This window comes from Salvelinus sp. IW2-2015, unplaced genomic scaffold (assembly GCF_002910315.2).
Source record: "Salvelinus sp. IW2-2015 unplaced genomic scaffold, ASM291031v2 Un_scaffold1305, whole genome shotgun sequence".
Taxonomy (NCBI): domain Eukaryota; kingdom Metazoa; phylum Chordata; class Actinopteri; order Salmoniformes; family Salmonidae; genus Salvelinus; species Salvelinus sp. IW2-2015.
The window spans coordinates 26,578-46,605 of NW_019942829.1; the positions used below are offsets into that span (position 1 = coordinate 26,578).

Consider the following 20,028-nt stretch of genomic DNA (forward strand, 5'->3'; position numbering starts at 1 on the left):
GATTGTCCGATCTTTTGTTCTAAGTGCATTGTCACGGAGTGATCTCTTCCTCCTGTTGCCCGATCTCCTCTTTGCGACCAGACCGCGTTCCTGCCCCTTCTCTTTTCGTCTTGATTCACGGAGACCCAGCTGCTTGGCTATCTCTGTCGCCTGGATACGGTACTTGGGCCACCGTCTTTGATACGGTCAGTGAGCAATAGCGGTGAGTTGCCGCTCTCTCGAAGTGAGTTAAGCTCTTGAAGTGCCTCTGATCTGGAGGACTCACTAAACAGAGAACATCCCTGGTCATCCCTACTACCTCTGATTTGGAGGACTCTCTAAACACATATGATTCGTTTGTAAATTATGTCTGAGTGTTGGAGTGTGCCCCTGGCTATCCGTAAATAAATTTAAAAAAGAAAATGGGCGCATTTTGGTTTGCTTAAAATAAGGAATTGGAAATTATTTATACTTGTGATACTTAAGGATATTTTAACAATTACATTTACCTTTGATACTTAAGTAGATTTAAAACAAAAATACTTTTAGACTTTTAATCAAGTAGTATTTTATTGGGTAACTGAGTCATTTTCATTTCAGGTATCTTTACTTTTACTCAAGTATGACAATTGGGTAGCTCTGCCGTCAGCATAGTTATTCTGTAGCCTAAACAGTTTCCACTGGGAAAAATGTATGACATTTAGAGAGTTCATGGAGTGCATCCCAGGAGGAGGAAATGGGTTCCTATGGGTCCATCAGAACCTTTCTGATTACTCACATACTGCTATGTACCAAACGGTGCCATTTGTAACCTTACGTTACCAAACGGTGCCATTTGTAACCTTACGTTACCAAAACGGTGCCATTCGTAGCCTTACATTACCAAACGGTGCCATTCTACTGCCGTTTCTCATGATTGGTATTAAAAAACACACAGTGTCTTCCAAATGCCACCCTATTCAGCTTTATAGTGCACTATATGATTATGTGTGTGTGAACATAAATATGATCCTACCTGGAAAATGGATATAGCAACCACAGTGACCAGAATGACTATCCGTACGTCCACTTTAGGTGCCAGTCGTCTCCTGTAGTAGGTGTAGTAGTGGCTGTAGTACTCTTCAGGGTTGTCCAGCATGTAGTCGTAGTCTCTACGGGAGTCCTCATCCTGAAACACAGGAGGAAATTACCCTTATAAAACTATTATTACTATTAGCAATAGGCCTAGTACTAAAGACACAAGAAGTTACAAGAAGATATCTCCTTATCAGAATGATTGAGAGCAGTATGTTCAGTACTAATCAAAAGTGTGGACACACCTACTCATTCAAGGGTTTTTCTGTATTTTTGTACTATTTTCTACATTGTAGAATAATAGTGAAGACATCAAAACTATGAAATAACACATGTGGAATCATGTAGTAACCAAAAAAAAGTGTTAAACAAATCTAAATATATTTTCTATTGTAGATTCTTCAAAGTAGCCACCATTTGCCTTGATGACAGCTTTGCACACACTTGGCATTCTCTCAACCAGCTTCATGAGGAATGCTTTTCCCACAGTCTTGAAGGAGTTCCCACATATGCTGAGCATTTGTTTGCTGCTTTTCCTTCACTCTGCGGTCCAACTCATCTCAAACCATCTCAACTGGGTTGAGGTCGGGTGATTGTGGAGGCCAGGTCATCTGATGCAGCACTCCATGACCCGCTTTCTTGGCCAAATAACCCTTACACAGCCTGGAGGTGTGTTTTTGGCCATTGTCCTGTTGAAAAACAAATGATAGTCCCACTAAGTGCAAACCAGATGGGATGGCGTATCGCTGCAGAATGCTGTGGTAGACATTCTGGTTAAGTGTGCCTTGAATTCTAAGTAAATCACTGTCAGTGTCACCAGCAAAGCACCCCCCACACCTCCTCCTCCTCCATGCTTCACGGTAGAAACCACACATGCAGAGATAATCCATTCACTTACTCTGCGTCTCACAAAGACACGGCGGTTGGAACCAGAAATCTCAAATTTGGACTCATCAGACCAAAGGAATGATTTCCACCGGTCTAATGGCCATTGCTCGTGTTTCTTGGCACGAGCAATCTTGTTATTATTGGTGTCCTTTAGTAGTGGTTTCTTTTCAGCAATTCGACCATGACGGCCTGATTCACACAGTCTCCTCTCAACAGTTGATGTAGAGATGTTTCTGTTACTTAAACTCTGTGAAGCATTTATTTGGGCTGCAATCTGAGGTGCAGTTAATTGACAATTTCTGAGGCTGGTAACTCTAATGAACTTATCCTCTGCAGCAGAGGTAACTCTGGGTCTTCCTTTCCTGTGGCGGTCCTCATGAGAGCCAGTTTCATCATAGCAGTTGATGGTTTTTGCGACTGCACTTGAAGAAACGTTCAAAGTTCTTGAAATGTTCCTTATCGACTGACCTTCATGTCTTAAAGTATTGATGGACTGTTGTTTCTCTTTGCTTATCTGAGCTGTTCTTGACATAATATGGACTTGGTCTTTTACCAGATAGGGCTGTCTTCTGTATAACACCCCTACCTTGTCACAACACAACTGATCTAACTGCTCAAACGCATTAAGGAAAGAAATTCCACAAATGAACATTTAACAAGGCACACCTGTTATTTGAAATGCATTCCAGGTGACTACCTCATGAAGCTGGTTGAGAGAAAACAAAGACTGTGAAAAGCTGTCATCAAGGCAAAGGGTGGCTACTTTGAAGAAATACAAATATAAAATATATTTTGATTTGTTCAACAATTTTTTGGTTACTTCATGATTCCATGTGTGTTATTTCATAGTTTTGATGTCTTCACTGCTATTCTACAATGTAGAAAATAGTACAACATAAACAAAACCATTGAATGGTCTAACAGTAGACTGGTAATGTATGTATCAAGCCTATCAGAGTTGGAGTGCAGTTTTGCCTTTAAGATAACATGCACATTTCTCTCTGATAACTCATGTAAAACATAAGTCTTGCATGTCACTGTGAAAAAGGGTATTCGCATTGCCCTCTCATAACGCCTCTGTGTGATCGACAGCGTCATTGCAATTTGGTACACCAGAATTACATTCATGTCCAATGGAACGCTGCGTTTGCCTTGTATCGTTGCGTTGCAGCATTGCGTTGCGTTCTGTGTGGTTCATACCTTGGATTTATCGAACGTATGCGTCAAACTGTATGCGCAGACGAATTGACTTGAATGGTATCATAAGGTAAATGTTGAACATGTGTCACACACATATCCTGATGATGCTGCGTACCATTTTCCGCAATAACACCGTAGTGGTTATCGAAGCCAAGGACAAACACACAAAAAACTGTTACTGTTTTTTTAAAGGCCAAGGTTGAGGATCCGACTTTTCTGGACCCCGCTTTTCTGCGGTGCAAAATATGCAATATGAACTTTTAAAAAGACCTACCACTTCTTTATGAAAGGACCCTCTCCCATTCCTCACGAGTCAACGTAAACTCACTATTATTTGGAGTGGTAGGCATGAACCCTCCAAACTTTGCCTCATCTGACAAAACACGCTTCAGTGGATCCTCTCTTATTAGAAACGGATCATTTGATTCAGAGATGAGCATGTCAACCTCCAGTTACATTCTGCTTATCTGATTCAGTTGTCATAGAGTTTACTATTTCCTCATCTGATAAACCGCTACAACAACTTTTCCCAACATCTTGGGTGTCTGAGATTTCACTGCATGTGAAAAAAAAACATCACAATGATAACTTGACTTTGAACCTGTTCAGGTCATTGACAGTATTTGTACACTATAAGACAAAACGGTCAAATTGACTGAAGGCCTCTTTGACGGAGTTGAGAAAAGTGCCACATTGGCATACAACATAAGTTGACGTCAGCGAGCGCCGCCGGTAAGCTAACTGGCCAGAGAAGAAATCGAAGCAGCGTTTTACTTTGGAAGGGTTAGCTGAAACGAATCAAACGTGAGGTTTCTCCACTTACCTTCAGAGTTTCATACGCGGTCGCAATGAGCAGAAATTTTTGATGAGCACTTTCTCGAGTCTCGCCTGCAAGACTTGAGAATCTGTCCGGGTGATACTTTCTGGCTAGCTGTCTGTAAGCCCGGGCTATGTCCGATTTAACCGCTTCCCTCGATACTCCGAGCACATCGTAACAAATCTCGGTGCCACAATACAGTCCCTCGATAAGCGCCGTGGCAGAGGGTACGAAAACCACCAGAATTAATATCATGCCTATCCATTGACCAGAGTGTCGGCCGTACTCAGTGAGTACAGCCATTTCACCACTTGATGAGTCGCAGAATTTGATCCGCGTCTCGTCAGCAACATTTAAAAAAGTACTTCCGGGTTACGGATTTCGGAAACGTTCCCCCAAAAGTTCCACACGTAATGGTTGAAAAGTGTCAGTAACCTGTATTTATTAATGATATATGACAAATAATTACACTAAACATGAATAATGATTCATATGTTGGAATATTTAAATTACATTTGCATGACATTTCGGTTTTAAAACATGTTCCAATGCAAATCACTGTATATGGAATAGAGCAAGAACTATTGTAGTTTTGCTGCAAAAGTATTGTAGGGAATACTCAGTGGGGTCTGTCGACTGTATATATGGTGTCATTTCATGGGACTCTGAATAATCCGGAGTGTTGCTGGCCTTTTACTGTGGTCAAAGTACAGGAAAAACGATTATATGTGCCAATGGAGAGTACCTAGTAGGGTCTGTAGAATGTATATATGGTGTCACTTCATGAGGGGACTGAAGTCTATATGCCCAGCAACACTTTTTACTCCACCCACTCCATTGGTCCCAATGCAATACACTTGTAGGCCAATACAAGAAACAATTCTATGTGCAGAGGTTTAAAATGTGGTTTGGAGTACTCAGTATAGTCTGTAGAAACCACCTTCAAATGACTCGGTACTATCCATGGTCCTGAACATACATTCAACTATCCATGGTCCTGAAGTCAGTACCTCTATATACTGTACATTAAACTATTCATGGACCTGAAGTCAATACCTCTATATACAGTCGTGGCCAAAAGTTTTGAGAATGACACAAATATTAGATTCCACAAAGTTTGCTGCTTCAGTGTCTTTAGATATTTTTGTCAGATGTTACTATGGAATGCTGAAGTATAATTACAAGCATTTCATAAGTGTCAAAGGCTTTTATTGACAATTACATGAAGTTGAATCAAAGAGTCAATATTTTCAGTGTTGACCCTTCTTTTTCAAGACCTCTGCAATCCGCCCTGACATGCTGTCAATTAACTTCTGGGCCACATCCTGACTGATGGCTGCCCATTCTTGCATAATCAATGCTTGGAGTTTGTCAGAATTTGTGGGTATTTGTTTGTCCACCCGCCTCTTGAGGATTGACCACAAGTTCTCAATGGGATTAAGGTCTGGGGAGTTTCCTGGCCATGGACCCAAAATATCGATGTTTTGTTCCCCGAGCCACTTAGTTATCACTTTTGCCTCATGGCAAGGTGCTCCATCATGCTGGAAAAGGCATTGTTCTTCACCAAACTGTTCCTGGATGGTTGGGAGAAGTTGCTCTCGGAGGATGTGTTGGTACATTCTTTATTCATGGCTGGGTTTCTTAGGACAAATTGTGAGTGGCGCCACTCCTTGGCTGAGAGCACCCCACACATGAATGGTCTCAGGATGCTTTACTGTTGGCCGAACCAGGACTGATGGTAGCGCTCACCTTGTCTTCTTCCGGACAAGCTTTTTTCCGGATGCCCCAAACAATCGGAAAGGGATTCATCAGAGAAAATGACTTTACCCCAGTCCTCAGCAGTCCAATCCCTGTACCTTTTGCAGAATATCAGTCTGGTCCCTGATGTTTTTCCTGGAGAGAAGTGGCTTCTTTGCTGCCCTTCTTGACACCAGCCACCCTCCAAAAGTCTTCGCCTCATGTGCGTGCAGATGCACTCACACCTGCCTGCTGCCATTCCTGAGCAAGCTCTGTACTGGGTGGTGCCCCGATCCGCGCGCTGAATCAACTTTAGGAGATGTCCTGGTGCTTGCTGGACGTTCTTGGGCGCTCCTGAAGCACAACAATTGAACCGCTCTCTTGAGTTCTTGATGATCCGATAAATGGTTGATTTAGGTGCAATCTTACTGGCAGCAAATATCTTTGCCTGGTGAAGCCCTTTTTGTGCAAAGCGCATGATGACGGACGTGTTTCCTTGCAGGTAACATGGTTGACAGAGGAAGAACAATGATTCCAAGCACCACCCTCTTTTTGAAGCTTCCAGTCTGTTATTTTGAACTCAATCAGCATGACAGAGTGATCTCCAGCCTTGTCCTCGTCAACACTCACACCTGTGTTAAAGAGAATCACTGACATGATGTTAGCTGGTCTTTTGTGGCAGGGCTGAATGCAGTGGAAATGTTTTTGGGGGATTCAGTTCATTTGTATGGCAAAGAGGGACTTTGTAATTAATTGCAATTCATCTGATCCAATCTTCATAACATTCTGGAGTATATGCAAATTGCCATCATACAAACTGAGGCAGCGACTTTGGGACAAATTAATATTTGTCTCATTCTCAAAACTTTTTGGCCAGACTGTACATTAAACCTATCCATGGTCCTGAAGTCAATACCTCTATATACAGTAAACTATCAGAACTCAAAAAACAATCACATAGGCAATCTTTTAGTCAAAACGAAAATCTCAATTATTTACATTTCATCGTAATGAATATCAACCAGGCTATAGGTACACAGTACCACTACAGTCACCACTACAGTCACCACTACAGTCAGCCACTACAGTCACCATACAGTACCATAACTACAGTTCCCGCACCACAGTCACCACTACAGTCACCACTAAAGTCACCACTACAGTCACATACGCACTACAGTCACACTACAGTCACCACTACCAGTCACCACTACAGTCAGCCACTACAGTCACCACTACAGTCACCCTACAGTCACCACTAACAGTCCCACTCAGTCACTACAGTCACCACTACAGTCACCACTCAGTCACCACTACAGTCACACTACAGTCCACACTACAGTCACACTACAGTCACCACTACAGTCACCACTACAGTCAACTAAGTCACCACTACATCACCACTACACCTACAGTCACCACTACAGTCACCACTACAGTCACCACTACAGTCACACTACAGTCACCACTCCAGTCACCACTACAGTCACCACTACAGTCCACCATACAGTCACCATACAGTCACACTACAGTCATAGTCACCACTACAGTCACTACAGTCACCTACAGTCCCACTACAGTCACCACTACAGTCACCACCACAGTCACCACTACAGTCACCACTACAGTCACCACTACAGTCACACTACAGTCACACTAATCACTACAGTCACCACTACAGTCACCTACAGTCACCACTACAGTCACCACTCAGTCACACTACAGTCACCACTACAGTCACATACAGTCACACACAGTCACTACAGTCACCTACTACAGTCCCACACAGTCACCACTACAGTCACACTACAGTGCACTACAGTCACCACTACGTCCCACTCAGTACCAACTACCAGTCACTACAGTCACCACTACAGTCACATACAGTCACCACAACAAGTACACTCAGTCACCACTACAGTCACCACTACAGTCACCACTACAGTCACACTACAGTCACCAACTACGTCACCACTACAGTCACCTACAGCACCACTACAGTCACACTACAGTCACCACTAAAGTCACCACTACAGTCACCATACAGTCACCACTACAGTCACACTACAGTCACCACTACAGTCACCACTACAGTCACCCACTACAGTCACCACTACAGTCACACTACAGTCCTACAGACCGATACATCACATACAGTCAGCCACTCAAGTCAACGCCCTACAGTCACACTACAGCCACTACAGTCACACTACAGTCACATACAGTCACCACTACAGTCACACTACCAGTCACCACTACAGTCACCACTACAGTCACCACCACTACAGTCACCACTACAGTCACCACTAAGTCACGCACTACAGTCACCACTACAGTCACCACTACAGTCACCTACAGTCACCACTACAGTCACCACTACCATCGCACAAGTCACCACACACACCTACAGTCACCACTACAGTCACCACACCAGTCACGACATACAGTCACCACTACAGTCACCACTACAGTCACACTACAGGTCACCACTACAGTCACCACTACAGTCACCACTACAGTCACCACTACAGTCACCACTACAGTCACCACTACAGTCACCACTACAGTCACCAATTTGTAAAATAAAAATTCATGGTTTAACACACTTTATGATACATTAATTAGTTGCAATCCCTCATCAAATAAATCCATTCTATTAGTGATGGCCACCGATATGGAAAATCTATACACATATCAGTTGCATTTTACGATTCCATATTGATAACATATAGTTTTGTAGAAAATACATTGCAACTGTGTAAATGTTCACTTTTCTGGACCAGACGACTGCTTTTAATACAATGGGAAGCCCATCCACAATTGATGGACCATCAGTAGGCAATTAAGTATGCTAAGCAGCCTGTTTTACTGTTTGTTTTTTATAGTATGCTAAGAAGCCTGTTAGAAGGTCTGTGAGAGGGCTTTGTGCCTGCAGAAACAGTCATGTATGCTTTATTACAGAATAGTGTACATCAACAGGAAGAATAAAGCAATATCACAATACGCCTTGATCATATCGATATCAAACAATATCAATATTATATATAATTATCTATATTAGTGCCCACCACTATATGAAATAAATAAGACATTTATATTTAAATAAATACTGAACAAAAATATAAACGCAATATGTAAAGTGTTGGTCCCATGATTCATGAGCTGAAATAAAAGATCCCAGAAATTTTCCAAGCTTACTTCTCTCAAATTTGTTTACATTCATTAGTGAGCATTTCTCCTTTGCCAAAATAATCCATCCACCTGACAGGTGTGGCATATCAAGAACCTGATTAAACAACATGATCATTACACAGGTGCACCTTGTGCTGGGGACAATAAAAGGCCACTCTAAAATGTGCACTTTTGTCACACATGTCTCAAGTTTTGAGGGAGCGGGCAATTGGCATACTGACTGCAGGAATGTCCACCAGCTGTTTCCAGAGAATTTAATGTTAATTTCTCTACCATAAGCCACCTCCAATGTTGTTTTAGAGAAGTACGTCTAACCGGCCTCATAACCACAAACCACGTGTAACCACGCTAGCCCAGGACCTCCACATCCGGCACCTTAACCTGCGGGATCGTCTGACACCAGCCTCCCGGATAGCTGATGAAACTGAGTATTTCTGTCTGTAATAAAGCCCTTTTGTGGGGAAAAACTCATTCTGATTGGCTGGCCTGGGAGGGCATAGGCCCACCCACTGGGGAACCAGGCCCCCCCATGGCTGCGCCCCTGCCCAGTCATGTGAAATCCATAGATTAGGGCCTAATTAATTTATTTCAATTGACTGTTTTCCTTATATGAACTGTAACTCAGAAAAAAACGTTGAAGTTGTTGCATGTTGCGTTCATATTTTTGTTCAGTATAATTTAATTATCAAGCATATATCTTCATTTCATCAGTCTGCTGTATCATTCAAGCTTAACATTTTAACTTCTTTCCACTAAGTAATTTCCTCTCTGATAACTCATGTAAAACATAGTCTTGGATGCCATTGTGAAAAAGTCTACTCATATTGCCCTCTCAGAAGACTGCTTTAGAGAACAAGCACACAATCACCAACTGCTACTGGTTTTTAAAAGGCCGAGGCTGCGGATCCGACTTTTCTGGACCCCGCTTTTCGGTGGTACAAAATAGGCCGTAAGAACTCTTTAAAAGACCTACCACTTCTTTCTGAAAGGACCCTCTCCCATTCCTCACGAGTCTGAACACTTCCCGAATGCACTGTATGTCCAATATGAAGGAACTGTTGGATTTAAGATGATTTCCCACTTTTAAGGGCCGCACAATGAGAAGCCACGGTCCTCTGGGTGTAAACTCGGTGGATTTGGAAACTAAAAGTGTTCCACACTAGAATGGACCCCCCTTTTACCGTGACAAAAAGTACAGAACATAGTGTACGGTGCAATATATATATATATATATGTCCAATATACATTTTAGGGGAGATTTAAACTGATTGGACAAGATGGGTTGCAAGATGAGCAGTGACTCCTCGGTGTGGAAACTCTGGATTTGGAACGTAGAATATCTCCTGATTAGAATGGACCCCACTAGCTCCTGAGTAGAATGGACCCCACTATCTCCTGAGTAGAATGGATCCCACTAGCTCCTGAGTAGAGTGGACCCCACTAGCTCCTGAGTAGAATGGACCCCACTAGCTCCTGAGTAGAATGGACCCCACTAGCTCCTGAGTAGAGTGGACCCCACTAGCTCCAGAGCAAGTGGACCCACTAGCTCCTGAGTAGAATGGACCCCACTAGCTCCTGAGTAGAATGGACCCCACTAGCTCCTGAGTAGAATGGACCCCACTAGCTCCTGAGCAGATGGACCCACTAGCTCCTGAGTAGAATGGACCCCACTAGCTCCTGAGTAGAATGGACCCCACTAGCTCCTGAGTAGAATGGACCCCACTAGCTCCTGAGTAGAATGGACCCCACTAGCTCCTGAGTAGAGTGGACCCCACTAGCTCCTGAGCAGAAGTGGACCCCACTAGCTCCTGAGTAGAATGGACCCCACTAGCTCCTGAGTAGAATGGACCCCACTGGCTCCTGAGTAGAATGGACCCCACTAGCTCCTGAGTAGAGTGGACCCCACTAGCTCCTGAGTAGATGGACCCCACTAGCTCCTGAGTAGAATGGACCCCACTAGCTCCTGAGTAGAATGGACCCCACTAGCTCCTGAGTAGAAGGGACCCCACTAGCTCCTGAGTAGAATGGACCCCACTGGCTCCTGAGTAGAATGGACCCCACTAGCTCCTGAGTAGAGTGGACCCCACTAGCTCCTGAGTAGAATGGACCCACTAGCTCCTGATAGAATGGACCCCACTAGCTCCTGAGTAGAATGGACCCCACTAGCTCCTGAGTAGAGTGGACCCACTAGCTCCTGAGCAGAGTGGACCCCACTAGCTCCTGAGTAGAATGGACCCCACTAGCTCCTGAGTAGAATGGACCCCACTAGCTCCTGAGCAGAATGGACCCCACTAGCTCCTGAGTAGAGTGGACCCCACTAGCTCCTGAGTAGAATGGACCCCACTAGCTCCTGAGTAGAATGGACCCCACTAGCTCCTGAGTAGAGTGGACCCCACTAGCTCCTGAGTAGAATGGACCCCACTAGCTCCTGATAGAATGGACCCACAGCTCCTGAGTAGAATGGACCCCACTAGCTCCTGAGTAAGTGGACCCCACTAGCTCCTGAGTAGAATGGACCCCACTAGCTCCTGAGTAGAATGGACCCCACTAGCTCCTGAGTAGAATGGACCCCACTAGCTCCTGAGTAGAGTGGACCCCACTAGCTCCTGAGCAGATGGACCCACTAGCTCCTGAGTAGAAGGGACCCCACTAGCTCCTGAGTAGAATGGACCCCACTAGCTCCTGACAGAGTGGGACCCCACTAGCTCCTGAGTAAAAGGGACCCCACTAGCTCCTGAGTAGAATGGACCCCACTAGCTCCTGAGTAGAATGGACCCCACTAGCTCCTGAGCAGAGTGGACCCCACTAGCTCCTGAGTAGAAGGGACCCCACTAGCTCCTGAGTAGAAGGACCCCACTAGCTCCTGAGTAGAATGGACCCCACTAGCTCCTGAGTAGAATGGACCCCACTAGCTCCTGAGTAGAGTGGACCCCACTAGCTCCTGAGCAGAGTGGACCCCACTAGCTCCTGAGTAGAAGGGACCCCACTAGCTCCTGAGTAGAATGGACCCCACTGGCTCCTGAGTAGAATGGACCCCACTAGCTCCTGAGTAGAGTGGACCCCACTAGCTCCTGAGTAGAGTGGACCCCACTAGCTCCTGAGTAGAGTGGACCCCACTAGCTCCTGAGTAGAATGGACCCCACTAGCTCCTGAGTAGAAGGGACCCCACTAGCTCCTGAGTAGAATGGACCCCACTAGCTCCTGAGTAGAATGGACCCCACTAGCTCCTGAGTAGAGTGGACCCCACTAGCTCCTGAGTAGAATGGACCCCACTAGCTCCTGAGTAGAATGGACCCCACTAGCTCCTGAGTAGAATGGACCCCACTAGCTCCTGAGTAGAATGGACCCCACTAGCTCCTGAGTAGAATGGACCCCACTAGCTCCTGAGTAGAATGGACCCCACTAGCTCCTGAGCAGAGTGGACCCCACTAGCTCCTGAGCAGAATGGACCCCACTAGCTCCTGAGTAGAGTGGACCCCACTAGCTCCTGAGCAGAATGGACCCCACTAGCTCCTGAGTAGAGTGGACCCCACTAGCTCCTGAGTAGAATGGACCCCACTAGCTCCTGAGTAGAATGGACCCACTAGCTCCTGAGTAGAATGGACCCCACTAGCTCCTGAGTAGAGTGGACCCCACTAGCTCCTGAGTAGAGTGGACCCCACTAGCTCCTGAGCAGAATGGACCCCACTAGCTCCTGAGTAGAATGGACCCCACTAGCTCCTGAGTAGAATGGACCCCACTAGCTCCTGAGTAGAATGGACCCCACTAGCTCCTGAGTAGAATGGACCCCACTAGCTCCTGAGCAGAGTGGACCCCACTAGCTCCTGAGTAGAATGGACCCACTAGCTCCTGAGTAGAATGGACCCCACTAGCTCCTGAGTAGAATGGACCCCACTAGCTCCTGAGTAGAGGACCCCACTAGCTCTGAGTAGAGTGGACCCCACTAGCTCCTGAGCAGAATGGACCCCACTAGCTCCTGAGTAGAATGGACCCCACTAGCTCGTGAGTAGAAGGGACCCCACTGGCTCCTGAGCAGAGTGGACCCCACTAGCTCCTGAGCAGAATGGACCCCACTAGCTCCTGAGTAGATGGACCCCACTAGCTCCTGATAGAATGGACCCCACTAGCTCCTGAGCAGAATGGACCCCACTAGCTCCTGAGTAGAGTGACCCCACTAGCTCCTGAGTAGAATGGACCCCACTAGCTCCTGAGTAAATGGACCCCACTAGCTCCTGAGCAGAAATGGACCCACTAGCTCCTGAGTAGAATGGACCCCACTAGCTCCTGAGTAGAATGGACCCCACTAGCTCCTGAGCAGAGTGGACCCCACTAGCTCCTGAGCAGAATGGACCCCACTAGCTCCTGAGTAGAGTGGACCCCACTAGCTCCTGAGTAGAATGGACCCCACTAGTCCTGAGTAGAATGGACCCCACTAGCTCCTGAGCAAATGGACCCCACTAGCTCCTGAGTAGAATGGACCCCACTAGCTCCTGAGTAGAATGGACCCACTAGCTCCTGAGTAGAATGGACCCCACTAGCTCCTGAGTAGAATGGACCCCACTAGCTCCTGAGTAGAATGGACCCACTAGCTCCTGAGTAGAGTGGACCCCACTAGCTCCTGAGCAGAATGGACCCCACTAGCTCCTGAGTAGAATGGACCCCACTAGCTCCTGAGTAGAATGGACCCCACTAGCTCCTGAGCAGAGTGGACCCCACTAGCTCCTAGCAGAATGGACCCCACTAGCTCCTGAGTAGAGTGGACCCCACTAGCTCCTGAGTAGAATGGACCCCACTAGCCTGAGCAGAATGGACCCCACTAGCTCCTGAGTAGAGTGGACCCCACTAGCTCCTGAGTAGAATGGACCCCACTAGCTCCTGAGTAGAATGGACCCCACTAGCTCCTGAGTAGAATGGACCCCACTAGCTCCTGAGTAGAGTGGACCCCACTAGCCCTGAGTAGAATGGACCCCACTAGCTCCTGAGTAGAGTGGACCCCACTAGCTCCTGAGCAGAGTGGACCCCACTAGCTCCTGAGTAGAAGGGACCCCACTAGCTCCTGAGTAGAATGGACCCCACTAGCTCCTGAGTAGAATGGACCCCACTAGCTCCGAGCAGAGTGGACCCCACTAGCTCCTGAGTAGAATGGACCCCACTAGCTCCTGAGTAGAAGGGACCCCACTAGCTCCTGAGTAGAATGGACCCCACTAGCTCCTGAGTAGAATGGACCCCACTAGCTCCTGAGTAGAGTGGACCCCACTAGCTCCTGAGCAGAGTGGACCCCACTAGCTCCTGAGTAGAAGGGACCCCACTAGCTCCTGAGTAGAATGGACCCCACTGGCTCCTGAGTAGAATGGACCCCACTAGCTCCTGAGTAGAGTGGACCCCACTAGCTCCTGAGTAGAGTGGACCCCACTAGCTCCTGAGTAGAGTGGACCCCACTAGCTCCTGAGCAGAGTGGACCCCACTAGCTCCTGAGTAGAATGGACCCCACTAGCTCCTGAGTAGAATGGACCCCACTAGCTCCTGAGTAGAATGGACCCCACTAGCTCCTGAGCAGAGTGGACCCCACTAGCTCCTGAGTAGAATGGACCCCACTAGCTCCTGAGTAGAATGGACCCCACTAGCTCCTGAGTAGAAGGGACCCCACTAGCTCCTGAGTAGAATGGACCCCACTAGCTCCTGAGTAGAATGGACCCCACTAGCTCCTGAGTAGAGTGGACCCCACTAGCTCCTGAGCAGAGTGGACCCACTAGCTCCTGAGTAGAAGGGACCCCACTAGCTCCTGAGTAGAATGGACCCCACTGGCTCCTGAGTAGAATGGACCCCACTAGCTCCTGAGCAGAGTGGACCCCACTAGCTCCTGAGCAGGAATGGACCCCACTAGCTCCTGAGTAGAATGGACCCCACTTTCACTGCGACAGAATGCAGAGGCAATTATGTACAGTCCAATAAATTAAGAGTATACACACAAAAAATATTGTTGACCATTTAGGCTTGAAAAAGTGTATACATGAATTACATATTACATACATATAATTATTCTTTGTATGATAACTAGTATAAAATATACACATAATTTTGCAAATTTTCTCCCCTAAGGATTCATTTACAAACAGGAGTTGGGTAAATTACCTTCTGAATGTAATCTGTTACAGTTACTAATTACCTGTCCAAAATGTTCATCAGTAATGTAACGTTTGGATTACTCAAACTCTGTAAAATAAATCAGATTATTTTGTTACTTTTAGATTACAGAAGACGAAAATGAATACTATCAATTGAAAGATAAATCAATGTTAGAGTTTATATGCACTACATTGACAAAAGTATGTGGACACCTGCTCGTCGAACGTCTCATTCCCGAAATCATGGGCATTAATATGGAGTTGGTCCCCCCTTTGGTGCTATAACAGCCTCCACTCTTCTGAGAAGGTGTTCCAGTAGATGTTGGAACATTGCTGCAGAGACTTGCTTCCATTCAGCCACAAGAGCATTAGGCAGGTCGGGCACTGATTTTGGGCAATTAGGCCTGGGTCGCAGTCGGCGTTCCAATTCATCCCAAAAGTGTTAGATGGGGTTGAGGTCAGGGCTCTGTGCAGGCCAGTCAAGTTCTTCCACACCGATCTCAACAAACCATTTCTGTATGGACCTCGCTTTGTGCACGGGGGCATTGTCATACTGAAACAGGAAAGGGCCTTCCCCAAACTGTTGCCACAAAGTTGGAAGCATGTCATCTAGAATGTCATTGTATGCTGTAGCGTTAAGAATTCCCTTCACTGGAACTAAGGAGCCCGAACCATGAAAAACAGCCCCAGACATTTATTCGTCCTCCACCAAACTTTACAGTTGGCACTATGCATTCGGGCAGGTAGCGTTCTCTTAGCATCCGCAAAACCCAGATTCGTCCATCGGACTGCCAGAGGGTGAAGCGTGAATCATCACTCCAGAGAACGTGTTTCCACTGCTCCAGATTCCAATGCCGGCAAGTTTTACACCACTCCAGCCGACGCTTGGCATTGCGCATGGTGATTTTAGGCTTGTGTGCAGCTGCTCGGCCACGGAAACCCATTTCATGAATCTCCCGACAAACAGTTCTTGTACTGACGTTGCTTCCAGAGGCAGTTTGGAACTCGGTTGTGAGTGTTGCAACCGAGGACAGACGTTTTTAACGTGCTACGCGCTTCAGCACTCAGCGGTCCTGTTCCGTGAGCTTCTGTGGCCTACCACTTCGTGACTGAACCGTTGTTGCTCTTAGATGTTTCCACTTCACAATAACAGCACTTACAGTTGACCGGGGACAGCTCTAGCAGGGTAGAAATGTTACAAACTGACTTGTTGGAAAGGTGTCATCCTATGACGGTGCCATGTTGAAAGTCACTGAGCTCTTCAGTAAGGCCATTCTACTGCCAATGTTTGTCTATGGAGATTGTGTGGCTGTGTTATCGATTTTATACACCTGTCAGCAACGGGAATAGCCAGAATCCACTAATTTGAAGGGATGTCCACACAAATACACCTGTACATTTGTGAACAGCCATCCACAACCACAATCCGTAAAAGCAAGAATAATTGAGAGAGCAGCATGAGATCCACATCACTGCCATGTAGATATCAATAACAGGCCTAAAAGTGATATTTTCGTGTCGGCCGTGTCCTCCTTACCGCCAAGCATTTATTCAAGTTTGTTGTATAATCTTTAGATGAAGACAGAAGTCGCATCATTTAAAGACATAGCTTGCACTATAGCCCAAAAGAATTTGGCGTCATCTCTGATTTATGGTCCCGGGAATCACTCGGGAAACAAACGTAAAACTTTTGACAGTGGAGAAAACAAAGTAATCAAAGTAGCAATGTAGTTGTTCAAAAGTATCTGTCATCTGATTACAATAGTTGTCTGGTACCATTAAACCGTTAATCCCCAACCCTGTTTACAGGACGGGACTCTTATTCTGAAAATCCGTGACCAGGAAGTGCTTAGTTATTCTTGCCTCCTTCACAACGGTCACAAGTTTGTGTCAACTTTCTCTGGCCACCCCAAAACAAATATGACCAAAGACTGTTTTAGAATTAATTGAACATAGAACTTTTTTCAATTGTACATTTGTTTTTCCCCCATTTTAATTGAACCTTTATTTAAAACTTTGCAAGTCAGTACAAATTCTTATTTTACAATGACGGCCTACCCCGGCCAAACCCTCCCCTAACCCGGATGACCGTGGGCCAATTGTGCGCCACCCTATGGGACTCCCGATCACAGCCGTTTGTGATATAGCCCGGGATCGAATCAGGGTCTGTAGTGACTCCTCTAGCACTGAGATGCAGTGCCTTAGACCACTGAACCAGGGTCTGTAGTGACGCCTCTAGCACTGAGATGCAGTGTCTTAGACCACTGAACCAGGGTCTGTAGTGACTCCTCTAGCACCGAGATGCAGTGCCTTAGACCGCTGATCCAGGGTCTGTAGTGACTCCTCCAGCACTGAGATGCAGTGCCTTAGACCGCTGATCCAGGGTCTGTAGTGACTCCTCTACCACTGAGATGCAGTGCCTTAGACCACTGAACCAAGGTCTGTAGTGACTCCTCTAGCACTGAGATGCAGTGCCTTAGACCGCTGAACCAGGGTCTGTAGTGACTCCTCTAGCACCGAGATGCAGTGCCTTAGACCACTGAACCAGGGTCTGTAGTGGCGCCTCTAACACCGAGATGCAGTGCCTTAGACCGCTGAACCAGGGTCTGTAGTGACTCCTCTAGCACTGAAGATGCAGTGGTCTTAGGACCGCTGAACCAGGGTCTGTAGTGACTCCTCTAGCACTGAGATGCAGTGTCTAAGACCGCTGAACCAGGGTCTGTAGTGACTCCTCTAGCACTGAGATGCAGTGCCTTAGACCGCTGAACCAGGGTCTGTAGTGACTCCTCTAGCACTGAGATGCAGTGCCGTAGACCACTGCGCCACTCCATAAAGGCCTAAAATGTAACCAGATTTCCCCAAACATTTCAGTCTGACTGATGTGTATTGCCATTGTTGATCTTACGATTAGTATTTCCTCTGCAAACCAGCAGAAAGTACAGGGTAAAACCCGTTTAATGTAAAGTGAATCAATCCAACCATCTTTTACTCAAACTGACGACAGTAGTAAAACACTCAATAGTATTTAATTTTTTTTGTACAAAACAGTCATCCAAGACAAGCGATACCTTATTCCCCGCCCCCGACACACATTGCAGGTTCTCTAAACTTTACAGCACTGATTGGAGTCTCGGTTTAAACTTCAGAAAGGAAAAGGGATCGACGTAACAACAATATTGCTTTTTACTTCCAGATCAGACAAACACAAGAAAAAACAACAAAATGGCTTGAAATTAAAAAAAGGTCAGCAAAAAAGGGACTCGCAACAACACTGCCAGTCAGATTCAGTACAACACATTTTAGTAGAGATCTTCATTTGAACCACGTACGATCATGAACAGCACAAAGACAAAATGTGACAAGTGCAGGATCAATCCCTTCTAAAAAAAAAATACACGCAAAAGACTGGCATTAAACACTGAAAGTCGGGGACAGGAAGAAGAAACGAAAACCAGCTCCAAATAGTTAAATGCTCTTAACCGCGTCTCCTCCAAAATAAGATGAACTAAAAATGTGTATTTTGGGTTGTTACCCCCCCCCCTCCAGTTAGTTCAGTTACACTGCATGCATGATAGACATGAGGCGACTTCACAGCACGATGTAGAACAGAACACAATCACTCAGAACAGAACAGTTCAGCTTCTTTAAAAATAAAAAAAATGTGAGGAAAAAATGTAAAAATTAAAATGAAAAAATAAAAATACTAGGTCAGAGAAACTACCACAGGACGTGCTGTTTGATTTGATTTAGTTAGTCCCTGATTATCTCCTGTAGCGCCCCCTCTCCTTCTCCCTGTCCCTGATCCTGTCTCTCTCTCGGTCACGTTCGCGTCCACGGTCTCTGTCGCGGTCCCGGCGGGCATCCCGGGGCCGTTCTCGCTCCCTCTGCCTGTCTCGTTCTCGGGGGCGGCTGCGGCGACCTGTTACCACGGCCTGGGTCCGTCTCAGGAAGTCATCCACCCGCATGTCATAGTCATGCTTCAGAGGGAGAGAGATGGTGGTGTTCAGGTTATACAAAGGCTACGTCCCAAATGACTCCCTATTCCATTTATAGTACACTACACATTTAACTTCTTTGGGATAGGGGGCAGCATTTTCACTTTTGGATGAATAGCGTGCCCAGAGTGAACTGCCTCCTACTCTGTCCCAGATGCTAATATATGCATATTATTATTAGCATTGGATAGAAAACACTCTGAAATTTCTAAAACTGTTTGAACGATGTCTGTGAGTATAACAGAACTCATATGGCAGGCAAAAACCTGAGAAAAAATCCCAGCAGGAAGTGGGAAATCTGAGGTTTGTAGTTTTTGAACTCAGCTCCTATCGAATACACAGTGGGATATGGGTTAGGTTGCACTTCCTACGGCTTCCACTAGATGTCAACCGTCTGTAGAACGTCGTTTCAGGCTGCTCATGTGAAGGGGGGCCGGATGGGAGCTGTTTGACTAAGGAGTCTGCCTACAGCCTCGTTCTCAGTCACGCGCTTTCACTTGAGAGTTAGCTCTCGTTCCATTGCTTTTCTACAGACAGATGGAATTCTCCGGTTGGAACAATATTGAACATTTATGATAAAAACATCCTAAAGATTGATTCTATACTTAGTTTGACAAGTTTCTTCGACCTGTAATATAACTTTTTGAACTTTTCGGCCAACTGGACCTGAACGCGCTTTTGGATTTGTTTACCAAACTCCCTAACAAAAGAAGCTCTTTGGACATAATTGATGGACTTTATGGAACAAATCAAACATTTATTGTGGAACTGGGATTCCTGGGAGTGCATTCTGATGAAGATCATCAAAGGTAAGTGAATATTTATAATGCTATTTCAGACTAATGTTGACGGCGCAACATGGCGGATATTTCTTCTGGCTGTTTTGGGCTCTGAGCGCCGTTCTCAGATTACGCTTTTTCCGTAAAGTTTTTTTGAAATCTGACACAGCGGTTGCATTAAGGAGAAGTTTATCTATATTTCCATGTATAACACACGTATTTTCATCAACATTTATAATGAG

General features: G+C 45.9%; 2 protein-coding genes across 2 annotated transcripts in view; both read right to left on the reverse strand.

Moving 5' to 3' along the window:
- Nucleotides 1-4,295, reverse strand: part of dnajc25 (DnaJ (Hsp40) homolog, subfamily C, member 25) — a 6,999-nt gene extending 2,704 nt beyond the window's left edge. Inside the window, exons 1-2 of the mRNA XM_024137781.2 lie at nucleotides 3,965-4,295; nucleotides 995-1,147 (exon numbers count right to left, since the gene is read on the reverse strand). Coding sequence (XP_023993549.1) covers nucleotides 995-1,147; nucleotides 3,965-4,261 — 450 coding nt within the window. The 5' untranslated portion in view covers nucleotides 4,262-4,295. The remainder of the gene's footprint in view (nucleotides 1-994; nucleotides 1,148-3,964) is intronic.
- Nucleotides 4,296-18,019: 13,724 nt separating this feature from the next.
- Nucleotides 18,020-20,028, reverse strand: part of LOC112070364 (YTH domain-containing protein 1-like) — a 35,740-nt gene continuing 33,731 nt past the window's right edge. The window contains 1 exon segment of the mRNA XM_070438939.1: nucleotides 18,020-18,989. Coding sequence (XP_070295040.1) covers nucleotides 18,774-18,989 — 216 coding nt within the window. The 3' untranslated portion in view covers nucleotides 18,020-18,773.